Here is an 18,778-nt window from a genome sequence, read left to right on the forward strand (position 1 = left end):
TCGACCGCTCCCTTGAATAGCGATAGATCTACCCTCCGCAATTACGGAGACACAGAGAATAGAGAGGGTGTGAGGGATGGAGAGGAGGAGGTGGGAGAGGAGGAGGTGCCACAGAGCCGAGCATCTGGCGGCGGTTCTCCGGAAATCATGGTACCGGCTGCGGCTGTCGGTGCGCGACCCCGCGCGGGTGCCCACCTGGGACGCCATAGTCCTCACGGCCGCCAGCCCCGAGCAGGCCGCCCTCTACGACTGGCAGCTCCGACGGGCCAAGCGCATGGGCCGCATCGCCCCCTCCACCATCACCCTTGCCGTCCCCGACCCCGACGGCGCCCGCATCGGCTCCGGCGCCGCCACTCTCCACGCCATCTCCACCCTCGCCCGCCACCTCCTCCACGAGGTTTCATGCCTTCTCCTCATTATTCTCGAGATTCTTTTCTGTGTTTTCCTTTCTTTTTTTAATGCACTCCCCGGAGCAAATGCTGGTGGGATTTTCTTGATTGTACATCCTGAAGTAGGGTTTGGTTGTATTGATGGGTTTGATTGCCTTCGATTAGCTGTTTGTGCATTAATATTTCGGCTTCGTCATTTGACGGATATTTTCTTCTTATTATTGTTCAAGTAACATGAATGTTATATTTTTGGGTACAGTATTATGGATTGGATATGTCTTTCTGGGAGGTACGGTCGATTCTCTGATGATGTCTTGATTATTTGGTGTTTTTATGTTTTTTTCAACAGTTAGTTAAGGAATCTGACATTTGAGGGCCCATGATGTATAACGCAGGGGCTTTTCTTTTTCCCTTTATGGATGCTTTTTTGGTATGGAACCTGCTTTTTGCCGCTTGGCTTCTTCCCTCCTTCATAAAAAGAGAATCAAAGCCTGATGACAAATCAAGATTCAAGAAAGACTTGTGGTTAATTTAGTTTTACAAGAGACATAGTTATGGTCCTGCTTAGATTACCGTTTTGGAGATTTTGTGGCCTTGGAGACCTTTTGGTTGATCTACCATTTAAGAGAGAGAGGCATGCTTTCTCCTTGAGTTCTTGTGATACCGCTTCAAAGGCTTCTTTGTTCTGGAAGTGTGGATTGTGAAGGATTAGTCTCTTTCCAGTGTCATCCGCTGTGCATTGGATGCTGGGAAAGCTTTTTGAAGAAAGTAGATAGGTGGGCTTCAGCTGGCTTTTGGAGGTGGTCAAGACTAGTTGAAGCTAGCACTGACAATCATGTTAATGTGACATCTGGACATATGTCTTGTAAAATTGATGATTATTATTTCACAAGAAATAAATTATAGAGGAGATCTGTTAAAGAGGAAAACAGAAATGAAACCATGAAAGAAAAGGGGTTGCTGCATTAGTGGAATTTAGCTAGATTTTAGCACGATTCAGTAGCATGAACTAGGGATAGTCTGTGCCAGTGTCTATTGGCTTATGTTGGTCTAATACAGTCTGGCACAAACTGATACAAACTGATAAACACCAATAAACACCATAAGAAACCTGGTTATTTTAAGGGTTCATTTGTCCTTACTTTGATCTCTTTTTGAAGTATATCTTTCTTTTTTCCTCCCTTTTTCAGGGGCTCAATCTTAGGATAAAACATGTTTCATATTGCAAATTGTCATTTGACATCAAATAAAAAGTTCAAATGTCGTCGTATAATTCTTGATCAATCTGAGAGTAGTGGGGTAGCTCTAGCTTGATGTGATTATTTTGAAGTTAGACCCTATCTGTTAATATATAAAGGTTTGAGTAGGTCTTTTTGCTTATATGGTGGGCATGCCAAATGATGCTGATATAGATGGCAAATTACTGCCAGTCTAGTATGCATTGATATTAACTGATGTGGATTGGTATTATTTGGTCAGTAGCCCCTAAAAGTTTGAGGGCTTGCATCATGCTGACTAGGCTACCATATGGCTTGTAAGATACCATATGCACGAACTAGAATTTTAGATCTCAATTATGGGGGAATAATCCTTAGATGTGTTGGTCATCAGTCATGCATCTCAGAAGAGATTTTAGTAGCATTGACTTGTATTATCTATGATCTGCAAAAATTAAAGTTTCATGGTCATTCTGTTTATTGGATTCAGCCTTTTGCTTCAAATAGAAGAAAGAAGCCTGTTGCTTAGTCCATTTAGTAATAATAAGTCTTCTGATTACATCCAATCCTATCATATGATAGCTATCTTATAGTAAGTCTTCTGATTACATCTATGCTATTCCTTTGTAACTGAATGGTGCATCCTTTATTTGATGTCGTGGAGTTTTTTTTTTTCATGTTGCCAACATTGGTAAAAATTTCTTTTTCTTATTGGTATGCTTGTTCTTAGTATTTTTCCATTTTTGTAAATGCTAGACAAGTTTTGACAGTTCTTCCTCCTTTGGCTTTATGTTGAATCTTTTTGAATGAGTTAATTTCAGTTAGTTTGTTAAATTAGATATGTGTATCTTCTTCAGGTGCCAAATGACAACAGAGGGAGTTTACCATCTTCAGTAAATGGCCAGTCCAGCGATGACAGCTCTTTCACATCTATGGTAAACCTTATGGCCAAAAGGCATATACTATTACTTCATGCTGGAGGCGATTCTAAAAGGGTTCCGTGGGCAAACCCAATGGGGAAAGTGTTCCTACCACTGCCATATTTGGCAGCAGATAACCCGGATGGGCCTGTTCCATTGCTTTTTGACCATATACTGGCAATTTCTTCTTGTGCAAGACAAGCTTTTGAGAATGAAGGTTAATAGACCAATTATCCGTATTTAACATTAAATGAAATTGACCCTAATATTTCATTAAAAACAGAGCCTACTATTATTTTGTACTGTTATTTGCTTTTTTGCATGTCGAGAATTGTGAAAGGTGGCATTCCTTGTCTTATGTGCCTGCACATTGATCATGTATTTCCATGTTTAGTCCACTTATAAATTTGAATTTGGTAGTGTAGATGAAGTAATCTCATCAGCTAAAGTCTAATAATAACATCAGCACTTCCAATCTGGAATTCAATCTTTTCCGATAAGTATCCATATTGGACCTTATCTTCTTAAGTGGTTGCTCCACCAAGCAGAATCTTTAAACCTCAAGTTTGAATGCTTTGCTAAAGCCTGTATCACAGACCTAAATCCCTTCTATGCTGTTTTCAACTGGAATATCGGCAGGGTGATAATATTTGTGTTGACATGTGTTTGTGCATCTATCTATACAGTCCAATATCTGTCATTTCGGTATCAAACCGCATACTAGTACTATGCCAGGATAGTGTCAGTATACTCGGTACGAGGGCCGATTCGATGTACCGAGACTTGGTACTCCTCTTGTACCGAGTCTTGGTTCAGCACTGATACGGTATGGTGCATCCGATACAGGGTGGTACATAGCAAACCTTACTACAGTTTGCTATTAAAGCAACGATCTTTAAAAAAAAAAGTCAAAAGGAAATAAGCAAAGTTCCAGACATTAAAAACTGGAGGCCACGAGTCAATTTTAGGTGCAGACTACTTCAACAGTGCATTTTATTGAGGATATTGTAGGAACTATAATAAGCTATAAAGAGGATATCTAGTGCAATAAAAGATGTACAAAATTGCTTGGGAGGAGATTCACTGGTTTTATTTAATAATATTTAATGATGAAAAAGAAATATTTCATAATATCATACGAGAATGTCTAGAGAATTCACATATCAAGCATGGGTTCTTGAAGGTTTCGTCCAGTTTATCTTGTTAGTAAGGCTGGTTTAGATTGCTTTTCCTTTTGTTTACTATAATATCTGCAACCTCCACACTTGGAAAATTTGAATGGGGATTTGGTTTGTACTTTGTGCAATAATTTAGTCTCCATCTAATTTCAGAATTCAAGATTCTAATACCCATAGAAAGGTAACATAGAACTTGGTCTACTTCATGCTTTTTTCAGAAGTGATAAAGTGCGGGCAAATAGCTCTAATGTCAATTCCTTGTTCATATTGTTTCCCGGACTTTGTTTACAAGATAAGTTGAATGAAGAGTTATTCCTAAAGTATATCTGTTTGAATAACAAAAGATTTGCTTTTGATCTTGTGTGCCATAATAAAGCTGTAATTGCATTTTGTGTGATCAACTTTTTCTCTCATCAGTTAGTTTATCTTACTGGATTTGGATCCTTTTCTTGCAGGTGGGATCTTCATAATGACTGGAGATGTTCTCCCTTGCTTTGATGCCTCCAGCATGATTCTTCCTGACAATGCTTGCTGCATTATCACTGTCCCAATTACCCTGGATATAGCTACTAATCACGGCGTTGTTGTAGCAGCAAAAGAGGGAATTGTGAGTGAGAAGTATTCTCTTTGTTTGGTTGATAATCTTCTACAAAAACCAACAATGGAAGAGCTTTTGAAGGGCCAGGCCATCCAACATGATGGTAGAGCACTACTAGATACGGGAATAATAGCAATGAGAGGCAAAGCATGGGTGGAGCTAGTTAAGCTTGCATGTTCTTCAAGTCAAACAATGATGCTGGAGCTTATCAATAGCAGAAAAGAGGCAAGCTATCATCAATCAACATAGATTTGCCAGCAATAACATGTATAACAATTTTGTTGTCTTCTTACTTGACACTTCTTTCTTGGTTTAGTAAATAGACAATGATCTTTCCATTAGGGCACACTGCATCTAACAAAATAAAGTTGATGGCATTTTTTTTTCTATAATGCAATTTTACTTGGTATACCCTTCCCCTAGAAATGAATGTACATGATGCAATGATCAATTATTATTTTGAAATTTTCTGATAATCTTTCTTGTTATCTGAGGAGTTTTTTTGGCTTCTGATCAGCTAAATGTTATGGTCACAGATATCTGCTAGTGTGATTTTGTGTTAGCTCTGATGCATCTGATAGGAAGCACCATCTTACTTATGTTGTATTATATACTTTGGGTTGTAGAATGAGCTTTCTATGATTAGCAAAATAGACAGCACAAATATATTTACGTATGAAGTCCTAAAGAAAGACCATGGTTCTTGCTAAGTTTTACAGTCTCAATACCAGACCCCATGCTAGTACCCAACGTGTACACCCCATACCGAGTGTTGGTACAATACATAACTTAGTACAAACACTCGGTATGGGGGTCTAGCGATTTTTGATACCCTACTGATATGGTATGGTATGATCCATATTGGGTGATATGGCCCTGTACAGCAAAAAGTGGTTCTTGCAATTAGAAGTGTAGTGCATAGGAGTTATCTAAAGGCTCTTCATGTCTTAGTTCCCATATTTATAAATATTCTATAAGCTTTTGAATATATTGAATGATCATTTAATGAATTGGGTAAAACTTTTTTTCCTGGAATCCTATAGTACGTTCTTGTTCCTCTCGAGAATCTAGGCTAAAATACCGGGCATGCATTAACTTATATGTGCAAACATGTATTTCATGCATCATGACATTCTCGTTAGGTCTATAATTTATCTCCATATTAGCCTTATGAGCTTCTAACAGGAAACTAAAACATTTCAGAATTATTGCAGATGAGTTTATATGAAGATCTAGTTGCAGCATTTGTGCCTGCAAAACATGAATGGTTGAAGCTGCATCCTTTGGGAAAAGAACTGACCAGTGCATTGGGAAGTCAGAAGATGTTCAGCTTTTGTGCTTGTATGTCCCATTTGACTCGAATTACCAGCTTGATTTTTTTTTCTTATTACATCATCTTAGTTAAAATTTAATCTACAGTCAAATGTTGCAACCATGGTATGCCGTACCGATTGGTACCGATAGATATTGGGCATACCTATCGTATTAGTTTGGTACAGAGGGCGTACCAAATGTCGATATGTCGAACCAACCCCTATACCAGGCATACCAATACTGTACCAGATGGCACTGGTGCGAGGTCCGATACTGAAATAGTGAACCTTGGTTACAAGCATTATTTTATAGTGATTTTCTCGCTTGTTTATTCTGGTGCCTCTTTTGAATTATATGCTGAAATCTGATCATTATATTTCTTTTACTTTGTCTGAGATCATGATAAAATGCTTTTGTATTCATCTATATCTTTTGCATTATCATGCCCATGCCACATTTACTCTTTCCTCCGGACCTACAATGGCCAGTTTCTGTCAGTTCTTTCATTATCATCGAGCCACCGATTGTTACCTTTTAGCTCTTTCTAACATTGAAGTGAGTGCTGGCACTGGAAATAGAATATAAATAAACTGGAGAAACATCAATATGATATATTTGTTATTTTTCAGTAACCAGGAGCAGACATGCCAAATCTGGATATTATGGTTCAGTCAACAGGACCTATTCTGGATTGGATTGGATCCATGTCTGGATCGTATAAGATTGTGAAAACGGATGCTCTTTTTCATGCTGAAGCTGGCATCATTTTCCTTTTCCTTTGAAGCAGAAGCTAAGATTATTTTTGTGAATCAAAAGAAAAATAAAAAAAATAACATGATTGATTTCAACTGACAAGTTATAAGGTACTTCCCCCTCATTGCTTGCTATATCGAATAAAAGAATTTAAATAACATTTCCAAATTTCCAGATTTCCTCTAGCCTACTTCTGTTGTTTTATTAGACTTATAAAACAAGAGCAGAAGCTGAAACTTGCTATAGTCGCGGTTGCAATAAGCTGTTCCAGGTTTACCTCTGTCTAGCTTGTGGGAAACCATGGAGGAATGTTTCAGGCTGAAAAGGCCATTTGCAGCTAACTCATTTAGTTTTCATTAGCCTTTCTTTCATATATATATATATATATATATATATATATATATATATATATATTATCATACATATTGGACCGAGTTTTGCTTGTTTATAGTTTCAGGAGTTGTTGTTTTGATAATTGTCGTCTGTTCATGGGCAGTTGGTGCTGCATCTCCAATGTATCAGTATTTACTCCTTAATCCCATTTTCAGATGATTTGTCCTTCTTACATTTTGGGACATCTATTGAAGTTCTGGATCATTTAGGGGGCTCTAATTCAGGATTAGTTGGTCGAAGGCACCTGTGTTCTATACCGGAAACTACTGTTTGTGATATTGCAGCATCTGCTGTTATTCTTTCCAGCAAAATTTCACCAGGAGTTTCGATTGGAGAGGATTCTTTGGTTTATGACTCATCACTATCGGGTAGAGTACAAATTGGTTCCCAATCCATTGTTGTTGGAGTTAACATTGATGGATTAAGTGAATTTGAGCGAACAGGCAATTCATTTTGGTTTCTTTTGCCCGATCGTCATTGTCTTTGGCAAGTTCCCTTAGTAGGGTGCATGGGTAGAATTAATATCTATTGTGGGCTCCAGGATAACCCAAAAAATTCAATTGAAAAGGGTGGGACATTTTGTGGGAAACCATGGAGAAAGGTCTTGCATGATCTAAAAATTCAAGAAACTGATTTATGGGGTTTCTCAGCCACCCAAGAGAAATGCTTGTGGAATGCAAAGTTATTCCCCATCCTGTCTCCATCTGAAATGCTTAATCTAGGAATGTGGCTTATGGGTTCAACCAATAACAACTGCGAAAACTTGCTCTTCACGTGGAGAACTTCAAATCGTGTCAGTTTAGAGGAGTTGCACCGGTCCATAGATTTTCCTCAGATGTGCATTGGCTCTAGTAATCATCAAGCAGATCTTGCAGCTGGAATTGCTAGAGCTTGCATTAACTATGGTTTGCTTGGACGCAACTTGTCTCAGTTGTGTGAGGAAATTTTACAGAAGGATATTTTAGGACTTGAGATATGCAAAGAATTTCTTGCACTCTGTGCCAGCCTCCAGGATCAGAATCATGGGGTTCTTCCTCAAAGCAGAGCATACCAGGTGCAAGTCGATCTTCTTAGGGCATGTGGAGATGATCCAGCTGCTTGCATGGTGGAGCAGAAAGTATGGGATGCAGTTGCTAGTGAGACTGCATCAGCAGTAAATTATGGAACTGCAGGTACATGCGTCAAACACCTTATTTTTATTTCCAAAAGATCAAACTTGACACATGTTCTATTAAAGCTTAGAAGGAATAATTCTAAAGGTCGTGAAATCGGGAAGGGAAAAAAATGTTTAGTTTATGATGTTTAAGGATATCTTTTATCAATTAATTAGATAAAAAAGTTTAATTAATTGGAGGTTAAGATAGTATTATTGATTCTTAACCTCCTTATTTTTTGGGGGCTGTTATTGATCCGATTTCTTCCATCATTATGAAGCAATTGAAATACATAATGATACTAATGATCTATTATAGGATCCTTTATTCTTACAGTTCTGTTTCACTTGCCTGACATCTACTTGTAGATCATGTGGTTGGCTCAACTGGTGGATTGATTACTTCATCAAAGCTTTCCAAAAGTCTTGAGGGAGTCCCTTTTCAGCCAAAAAGAGCATCCGTTGAATTACCAGTGCGGGTTGATTTTGTAGGTGGTTGGAGTGATACACCTCCATGGAGCTTGGAGCGTTCAGGTTGTGTTTTGAATATGGCAATTAATTTGGAAGGATCCCTTCCAATTAGAACTGTCATAGAGACAACAGAAAACTTTGGCATTCTAATTGAGGATGATGCTGGAAATCATGTTTATACTGAGAATCCTATCTCAATTTCTCCACCATTCAATAAAGAGGATCCATTCCGACTTGTAAAATCTGCACTTCACGTGAGTGGCATCATTTATCACAAAATTTTGTCAAACTCAGGCTTACGAATCAGGACATGGGCAAATGTTCCACGTGGAAGTGGTCTGGGAACTTCCAGCATATTGGCTGCAGCTGTGGTTAAGGGACTTCTGCATCTCATGGAAGAAGATGAAAGTAATGAGAATGTCGCTAGAATCGTTTTGGTGTTAGAACAAATAATGGGCACAGGAGGAGGATGGCAAGATCAAATTGGAGGCCTGTACCCTGGCATTAAATGCACTTACAGTTTTCCAGGAGAGCCATTGCGGTTGCAAGTGATTCCCCTTGTAGCTTCACCAAAATTAGTGATGGAGTTAGAGCAGCGTCTTTTGGTTGTTTTCAGTGGCCAAGTAAGGCATTGCTTTCTTATTTATTTTCAGCTCAGAATTAGACTTTTTATTTTCTTTTTTGATTTTTGCCTTCATATATTATATTAGTTTAGCTATCAGATATCTTCTCCAAACCTGATCAGGCTACTTCAAAAAATGAGCTCAGCACCTCTCTGTTCTCTTGCCCTTAAAATGTAGCAACAGTCTTTAAAAAACCATGCAGTTTAAATTGATCATCGAATCTTTTAGTCTATCAGCTTGGTTTACTGAACCATAATCCAATCCCTGGCAAATATCTTTTCATAATATCTGATTTAATCAATTTCTTAAATTTTTGCTTATACAGAATTTTAAGTAACATAAAGTTTCAGGAGTGTCATCTTCTACTGTATTTTGATCAATATCTGAAGGATTAATAATTGTAATTATGCTTTCTTTCATTCGGTACTAAAAAAATTTCTTGCTGCATTATTTTTTCATGGTTAATTATCTTTTCTTGAGGACTTGAAGTTACATGGTAGAGCCTTGGAATATACAATTCTAATCCGAGGAGCATCTCGTTAATGATAACTAGTTTTAATTTTGCAGTTCAAGGATATTTGTGATTGAGTCTATCTAAAGTTTGGGTTACTAAGAGAAAATTATCCTCATAATGTAGCTTAGAACTGCAAGAGGTATTTAAATGTGCCTGTTACCAATGTTCTATTGAGATGGACACTAAAGTCAGACTAAGATGCATATCTAAGTAATGAGATCCAAAATCACCTCAAAATGCAACACAACATAATCTTTAGATTAATTTTAGTGGTCGATTTTCTGTGTTTTTTGCATTTTTCCTTTTTTTAGTTATTTGTTTGTTTGGAACCAAGGGCTAAGATTACATGATTTTACATCCTTATTAACCACTTGATATGTCTTATTTTTGGTTCCAAATTGCTCACAGTACTGTTCACATGGTACTTTTCATGCTACAGTAACTGTGAACGGTTCCATGCCTCTCCCAGGGTGGTTTTGAGAATTTAATGTATAATTGAATTAGGGTTTCTATTTTGTTGTGACAAGGGTCTTAAGTGCTGTATGCTTGGTGGAATGAAAAGTTATGCAGAAATTAATGGCTGCTGAAGTTGCTACCTCTGCGTGATGCATGGATCCGGTGTGAGACCAGGCCCTAGGTGTGCTTGCTCAGTCCCAGAGTGCCTCCCGCTCTATCATTTTTCTGTCCTGTGTTTATCTGCCAAGTCTTTCTTGTGTTTTCAGTATTTCTTCTTTAGTTCAATTTTTATACCTTAGATTCTATTTTCGTTCTGTTTCTCTACCTAGCATCAAATCTCATTTCATTGCTATCAATCCTTCCTATTAAACCTTAATCTCCAAAAAAATCAGATCTGATTTCTGAACGGCCAACAAACCATTAGTTTCATTTTCTTTGGAGCATTTGCTCTCAATTTTTATTGAAAATCCAAATTTCATAGTTCAGTGTAGATCAAAACTCAGGTCTGAACCCAATTTTCCAGCACCTTTTAGGTTTCAGCCCTATCTAAAACCTTAATTTATCTCTTTCCCTTGGCTGTCCTACATTACTAAGTGTTGATTTAGCAATAAAAAAAGTATGCATGGGGATATATTGGAAAAAATAATGTCTATTAATCATAATTGTGTTAATTTTTAATATTGTAAAATTGAAAACTTCAAAAGATAACTCTTGTTAAAGCATCTTACCTTCTATAAAAAAATTGACAAATTGCTTCTTTATCGTTGAGTGCTATCTTATTAGTGGTTGATTAATTAACAATGTGGCCTTCGTATTAAGCACTCTATTGATTTTTTTCTGTATATATTGGAAGGTAACACTATATAGATCATTTAAAAGTAGTTATAGGTATTCCATGGGTCGAGTTGGACTAATATTTAGAATGCATGAAAGAAGTTGATTAGCATTTACTGTTCAGTGCTTATCCAACTCAGCAGTATGTGTCAGCATGGATATTTGAGCTAGATGCAAGAGTCTGGCAAAACATTAAACACAAATGTATCTTTCATGAGGCAATGCTACTTTTCCTTGAAAAATTTGTGTAATTATTTAGATAATATCATTATAAAGCTAGGGGATCTATTGAATTCAAATGTGCCAGTATGGGCTGCTTGGTCATCAAACAATCCTTATGACTATGTTAGATGCCTATTTTGGTATCACTTAATTACAGAAACTGCTCACAATATAGGTTCCATTTGGCATCACTTCCAGATTTTATTTTTCATGAAAACCAAAACCATTTCCTTTTTCTCGAAAATCGAAACCCAAAACTTGTTTCGTAGTCACTTGGGCTGTGGTGGTAGTGGACGGCCAGCTGAGTGGCGGCGACTGCTGGCTGGGGCTAACAGTAATGGTGGAGGCAATGACGATGGAGGCGGCAGTGGTGGTTATGGATGGTTCCATTTTTCTAAATAAGTGGAAACTGGTTTTTTCAGGAAAATGCCACCCATTGTCCTAAGGACTTTCACTTCTTTCATAAATTTGGTAAAGCATTTCCAAAAAATCAAAAAGCAGGTAACCAAATGAGTTCCTAGTCTTGGTTTCCATGTTCTCAGAAATGAAACCCAAAACCGGAAACTGGCGGCGATGCCAAACAAGCCCATAACTTTCAATAATCCACATAAGATATTGGACATTAACTTGAATTAACAGATTGGGCTGCAAAATGAAAATCTATGCTACTGATGTGATTTAGAATTTCCAAAATTCCTAGAGCAAAAATTGTCTTTTGAAGGCCTCTTGCCTGTGCATCAATCTGTGACAAGTTGGATTTTGGTTTTTATATGTTTTAGGATGCCTAAACCAGTGTCTGTTTTTTAGTTCTAAAGTTTTATTGCTTACAACTCATTTTAGAGCACTAGCTCTATTTGCATCGTCCATCTTGGGACAACTTGATTCATTGGTTAGGGCTGTGGACATTATTTTTGGTTTGTGGGTAGGGCTGAAAACGGATTGGATATTGATATCTCCATATTTGTATCCATATTTTTCAACGAATACGGATACAGATATTAAATAGATATCAAAATTAATATCTATATTTATTCTAAATGGATACGGATATGAATCGGATATTAAGCGTATCCATATTTGTTATAAATTGATACAGATATGAATCAGATATTAAACATATCTATTTTTTTAATCGAAATACAGATATAAATCGAATATTTTTTTTGGATATTAATTAAATTTTGGGCAAAATTCAATGATGAAAACTAGCAATAAAGATATGATCATAAAGAAAAGGTTCAATTAAAAAAATATAATTTTAATAAGCATTTATCAATAATAAAAACTAACAATTTCATAGAGGATACTGCTCAAAGTTGCTTGTCACCAAAGTAGACGGGATCTATGGTGCCTCCAAGACATCTCAAAGCCATCGCTGGTTGCAATCTCTCGGTGGAAACTAGGAAGTGGATGAAACCTTTGAAATCTTAGTTGCTTGAAGATGACGAAGAGGAAAGAGGGACGAAACGGACGAACGAGAGGTTTGAGCCTTTCAGGCATACAGGATGATTTGAAGGATTTTATTCGAATCAAGTATGCTATATTTGGGTTACTGTCTTAAGTGGCAGTCATCCGATATCCGGGTTTCTTTTAGTTTATGTTTGGTTAATCACTTCATTGGTTTTCTTGTTATATGGATATCCGGATCCGGATCTAGAAAAATCAGGGGCATCCGCATTCGTATCTGTATCAAGGAGATTTTTGAACTAACTATCTGGATCCGATTGGACCAAAAAAAAGTATCCGAATCCGACCCGAATTGGATACAGAAAGGGATAGGTCGGATACAATCCGATCTGCTTTCAGCCCTATTTGTGGGCGACAGATGCTTTTGGGTTTTGTTCGATGGTCTGGAGTTATATTCTGCTACCCCATCTTTAAATTTTATCCTACAGGTCTTGCCCTCAGATCTGTTTGATCACAACAGTCTCTGTCTATTGATAGTGTAGTAGTGGAGCTAGATTACATTCTTCAAGTTAATTCTGCTGCAATAAAGTCAATTACTTAATGGCTGTTGATGTGCATCGACATTAGTTGTTATGAGGTTGTATTCCAATAGACTGATAACTAATTGGTATTCCAATAGAATGATAACTATGGAAGATGCACCAATCTTAAAGCTAATATAGGCATTATTTTTGTTGCACGTCAACAGCTTAAAACTTAATGCCAGGTGTGTGGTATAAGGATATATAACATTTGTAAGGTAGTCCTTAGAATGAATTGGTTGGTCAAAGTGGTTGGAGTAGGGTTCCGCATCCAATCTGATTGGACGGGAAAACTTTGCCATGAAAGAAAAACCAAATAGTTGGTGTTTTGTTACTGAAGCACCAAGTGTATGCCAAACAAATGGCAACAATAAAGCAGGTGTATTGTGATTCATGGTGGCTGACAAAAATCTTCATTATTATTCATGATGTATGTGTGTTAAAGTACATATAGTCATGCTTAAATCAGATTAGGTGGTTATTAAAATTTGTCAATTACTTGATGTATCAAAAAAAAAAGGCTACAAATTTCTGATTACTGGTATTTTCAATGTTGTAGATCATGGTTAATGGTGTGAATTTTCAAATCAGATGGCACTATATATACTTTACAATGTTAGGAAAATTGGCTTTGTGTTGGGATACATATATGTATCAATTAGTCTGATGTTTATGTATATACTAATGATGATGAGTTTTAGGATGTCAGCTTTATTAGATTCGCAGTCACAATCAAAAGTATACTATTTATAATAACAGTGTGGCGTCATAGATTAAGGTTAGATACCTCTTTGTATTATAAATCAGGGGAGGAACAGTACATGCTTTATTTGGGCATCCACCCACATCATGTATGTGCATGCACAAGTTTTGCACACTTCTGTCAAAATTGCATTCTTGTGTTACGTTCTGGTGGATTTAGATGGGGAGAAAAATTAGTAGTTTGAGAACAAAGTATAGCTTGTTGATCTTATTATGACAAATGTGAAACTCCAACTGTAAACATTTTAATGAAATGGTAATGTGGTGGAGATGGGGTGGTGATTGCATGGATTTCCATAGAAGCATTTCGGTATTCCACTAACTCTCCTTTGATCTGGTAGGTTTCTCCTATAATCTTGAAATTTATTTTTGTCATAATATCTTAACACGTCTAGGAGAAAATGGGTATATAGACATTGTGTAGTCTTTATATTTATCGCAGATTTTTTCTGTTTCACTTCTTTATAATTTTTCTTTTACCAAAGTTGGTCGAACAGCAATATTTCACCTGACGTATAATGTTCTTTTTATCACAATCCGTTGAGCCAATATGCAGGTGAGGCTTGCTCACCAAGTTTTGCAGAAGGTGGTAGCTCGGTATCTCCGCAGAGATAATCTGTTAATATCCAGCATCAAGCGTCTTGTAGAATTGTCCAAGATTGGGAGGGAAGCTCTGATGAATGGTGAGATAGATGAACTGGGTGACATAATGCTAGAGGCTTGGAGGCTGCACCAGGAATTGGACCCTTTCTGCAGCAATGAGTTTGTGGACAAGCTCTTTGCCTTTGCCGAACCCTACTGCAGTGGCTACAAGCTGGTGGGTGCGGGTGGAGGTGGTTTCGCATTGCTACTCGCCAAGGACCGTCATTGTGCACAAGAGCTAGCACAGGCACTTGAAAACTCTTCAGATCTTGATGTGAAGGTGTACAAATGGAGCATCAATTTATCCTAGTATCAGCTTCTCAGTATCGTGTATTCATTTATTTGTTTCGCTGGAAGTATGTGCATTTGTAGCCCAGAGAATGAAACTTGCAAGCTCCCAGCAGAATAAGACGTGATGCTCCGTAGAACTGTCAATTTGCAAGATCCCAGCAGAAACTCACTTCTTGCCCATTTTCGTGTCTGCAGGCACCCAGGGGTTAACAGGAGTTGCTGGTAAATGCTGGTAGTTATGATTACCGTACGCGACGTTACCCTACACATTTTTCAGACCCAGTCATTGCCGTAGTTTATGAAAAAACTGTTAGAGGATACTAGTCTATATCAAATGAGGCCAGATATGAATATTGATCTATTCAACTCTTTAAATTATGTAAGCATTGACAATACTGATAGAAATGGTCCTTTGGTGTTAGTGTTCATATGTTTGGCATCAAATAAATCCAATACTTGAATTGTAGGTGCACATATTTCATTCAAGACTTGGAAACCTGTCTTTCTAGTGGTTCTTGAAAAGAACGAAGCATATATACTTGCCTCGGGAAGGCGATGTTGGTAACATGAGCTTTTCTGGAGCTTCTTCTCAAAAGGCCAGGGGACCAGCCGCCATACCCTGTCCACGACGTGCAACCGAAAACCTAGTTCATTACAGGAGGCGTGCCTTTCCCCTGAAAAGAGAGAAGAAAAGAATAATAATAATAAGGGGGGGCATGCATTTGGACCAGCTGTACTTGCATTCTGTTTCATGTGCCAAAGAACTGGTCGCCGCTCACCAGCTGTTCCATGTACATGGCAGAGTGCCAAGCGACAGTAATATTACAAGGCAGGCGGCCGAGTCCAAAAATCATGTAAGGACAAGGATAAGCCTGGGATTGGTGGGCAGCCATCCACCACTGTTTTGCCTTGATTTCAAATATTTTTCATCATGTGGAAGAGAATTCGATTCATAAAGAAAGAAAGTTGAAGATAAATAATAAATCGTAATTAAAACATAAATCTGTTCTTGATTCTCAAGTGCGATCAATAGTAATCTAAGACAACAGGTTAGGATGTTACACTAAATTAAAACAGAACTCTTCTGAATAGCCGCTCTGAAATCAAATTTTCTTATAAGATGATATTTCTCAAAGTGTAATGTACCATTACCAAGATTTGACAGTAGCAAAATAGAGCAAGAGAAGCTGCCTCTACGAAATGTCAATTTTATGTTATTAATTCACTGCCGACCAAACTGAGAATGTGATCCTAGGTACTCCAAGCGAACCGAGCGAACTGATCTTCACCAAAGTATTATAATGTATTGTCATGATAACCTAAAGGTACAGAGGGCAGTATATAAGGGAAATGCTCACACGGTAACGTACTTTCCTCTACTTTCCTTGTATTAAAAGTTAGTAAAAGAAATATCTACATTGGGGATCAAATTTTCATGTTTAACCACCAGGACATCATCCCTTGATAATTCAGATCATGATTCATGAGTCCACCTCAACAAATAAGCTTGCTTGTGGATGCAAACCTGCTTCTTTTAATGTCAGGGAATGCTTTTCTGGACCATATGAGATGCGGGGGAAGTTTGAAACCATGGTGTATTTCTCAGCTTTTAAGCAATCCAACGAATCAACATAGTCATAGAGGGAGCTGACCGTAGCTGAACTGTGGAACTTTCTTTCCTTGCGCTCTCCAGAAGGAAATCGGACAAGGACCTGATAGCAATTTCAACGTTTGCACCAGTTTCAAGTGTTAACATGTAAAATTTGCAATGTAAAAAGTTATAACCATTAATCATAATACTAATGAAATAGATTTTAAAAATGCTACCGATACCAGAGCAATGTTGAAATTTGAGACAAAAGAAACGCCAAAAAGGAAATGTCCTAAACACAGACAACAGTGACATTTTTTTTTTGAGCATAAGTACTGAATGTAGATTTGGATTTTCTGGTAATTGGAAAAAAATATTTTACTTATTGTAACTCCACTTCTTCCAATCATAGTTCAGGATTACACAAGGCAGTCCTCAATAGTTCTCAAGAATGTAAATTCCACAGTCTACATAATAGTTACTAAAATCATAACATATAAAAGCGAAGTACTTCAATTGAAAGGCACAAAAGTGAAATATTACTTGTCGATAACCTGGATTACATCCTAATGATGAGGACTCGAGATCCTAACGGTAGAACTCTTGACACAACTTCCCTCAGGATACACCAAAAACAAAAAAAAAAAAAAAAATACAGGTTCCCTCAAATATATATAAGATAAATAACACAAGGATAAAGAACAAACACAACATCGAGTGAGCAAGTGAGAGAGAGAGAGGGGAGGGGGGCAGGTGATTATCCCAAGAAGTCATAATTGGGATCAATTTTAACATATAGGTAACCTACAACCAGCCCATCAGTTCAAGTAAAAATACACGGTTTGGCAGACTTAAATACAGTAAACTTAGACCAACTTAAACTTAATTTATACTTGCATCTGAGCTCTATTTTTTCCAAAAAAACAGCATAGCTTTGAACTATGTTAACCTAGCATCATAAAGCGGACTGTATTAGTTGTTATTTGCCAGGTATATTGCATGGTTTCAAGTTCTTAGCCATACAGGTTAGTGGTAACAACTTTGTTATGCAGAAACAACTTTGCTATTGCATTCACAAGAAAAATAATTAATGATTTGACAAATGATAGAACTATAAACGATAAGGATATGTACGAATGATACTTGCCATCCATTAGTACAAGAAGATATGCAGAGTCACACTAACAGACATGCATCTAGTATGCTTTGATAATCGAGAGACTGCTTTAAACCTTGTTCTACAACTTAGATTAGTTTTAAATTATTCACTAGCGTATATGCATAAAATTTAAACAAGTAGCATAACTTAAAGTAACCTCCTATTCAAAATCATAAATTATCCCCATACACACAATTGATTGATATTCAACTTAAGCAATGCATATCAAGTAATTAATCAAATAAACAAATTCTGTAGAACTATTTTTACACATTAGGGGGGCGGGAGGGGGGGCGGGAGGGATATGCGTCTGTTTAGAAAACTGACCTGCTTAGGTACATACATACATACATATATTAGATACATATACATATATACACATGCATGCACATATATATATATATATATATATATTAGATACATATACATATATACACATGCATGCACACATATATATATATATATTAGATACACACACACACACACACACACACACACATATATATATATATATATATTAGATACATACACACACACACACACACACACACACACACACACACACATATATATATATATATGTTAGATACATATACATATATACACACGCATGCACACAAACAACAATCACAATAAATGGTAGTGTTCATTTGGAAATAGCTATGTCCTCTTCAACCAAAGATTCCTAATTGTCTTCAAAAGATAGAATGATAATTTAAATACCTTTGATCATAGTAGAATAGCCACTTTGTATCACTAATTTATCCGATCTAGAGATCAACATTCAAATATCGGCCAAAACAAGCTCATATAGCCTCCCTCCCACCCCACCCACCTTTCATCAAGAAAGGAAAAAGAAGGAAAACATGCCTGTGTGGCTATTATGAGCATTACTTATCCCTTATCCGTTATCCATACATTTCAACTAGTAGGCCAAACAAAGAACAAAGAACCAGAAAAGACCGGTAAACCAAATAGAGTGGTTGGCACCACTATACCATGCCGATCCAGTAGGCACAGAATGTATCAGCAATTCAAATACGGCACAAGCTCCCTCTGGAGGTTAAAGTTATATTCCGTTCATTTGCTGGTATATCTCATGTTTTAAAACCAGACTAGACCAGCCAGTTGAGCCGGTTAAACTGTCAGCTAGTCAGGTCTACATTCTGGATCAAGCACTGAAACTGTTTTAAGGAAAAACTGCCCTTTTAATCAAAAACTGCTCAAACCGATGGCTAAACAGGTGAACCATTTGAACCATCCTGGGTTTATGAAGCTGGCTGGTTTTAGAATCTTTTCAGACTGAACCA

General features: G+C 37.2%; 2 protein-coding genes across 7 annotated transcripts in view; one reads left to right on the forward strand and one right to left on the reverse strand.

Moving 5' to 3' along the window:
• Positions 1 to 15,204, forward strand: LOC103719462 (bifunctional fucokinase/fucose pyrophosphorylase). The gene is made up of 7 exons (XM_039121841.1): positions 1 to 397; positions 2,464 to 2,743; positions 4,160 to 4,527; positions 5,517 to 5,643; positions 6,918 to 7,934; positions 8,285 to 9,009; positions 14,342 to 15,204. The coding sequence occupies exons 1-7, from the start codon at positions 77 to 79 to the stop codon at positions 14,735 to 14,737; spliced, it is 3,234 nt and encodes a 1,077-aa protein (XP_038977769.1). The 5' UTR covers positions 1 to 76; the 3' UTR covers positions 14,738 to 15,204.
• LOC103719463 (plant UBX domain-containing protein 10-like) overlaps positions 14,679 to 18,778 on the reverse strand; it is an 18,002-nt gene continuing 13,902 nt past the window's right edge. For 2 of the 6 annotated variants that reach the window (XR_005509694.1, XM_039121854.1), the window contains 2 exons: positions 16,244 to 16,430; positions 15,475 to 15,626 (listed from right to left, as the gene is read on the reverse strand). Coding sequence is in view for 5 of the 6 variants with exons in the window: in XM_039121854.1 (XP_038977782.1) it covers positions 15,541 to 15,626; positions 16,244 to 16,430 (273 nt within the window). In the remaining variant the exon portion in view is untranslated. Of the gene's footprint in view, positions 14,981 to 15,261; positions 15,393 to 15,474; positions 15,627 to 15,807; positions 16,431 to 18,778 lie in introns of those variants that run through there. The other 4 variants (XM_008808718.4, XM_008808716.4, XM_039121845.1 and 1 more) reach the window with 3 other exon arrangements.

This window comes from Phoenix dactylifera, chromosome 2 (genome assembly GCF_009389715.1).
Source record: "Phoenix dactylifera cultivar Barhee BC4 chromosome 2, palm_55x_up_171113_PBpolish2nd_filt_p, whole genome shotgun sequence".
Classification (NCBI taxonomy): domain Eukaryota; kingdom Viridiplantae; phylum Streptophyta; class Magnoliopsida; order Arecales; family Arecaceae; genus Phoenix; species Phoenix dactylifera.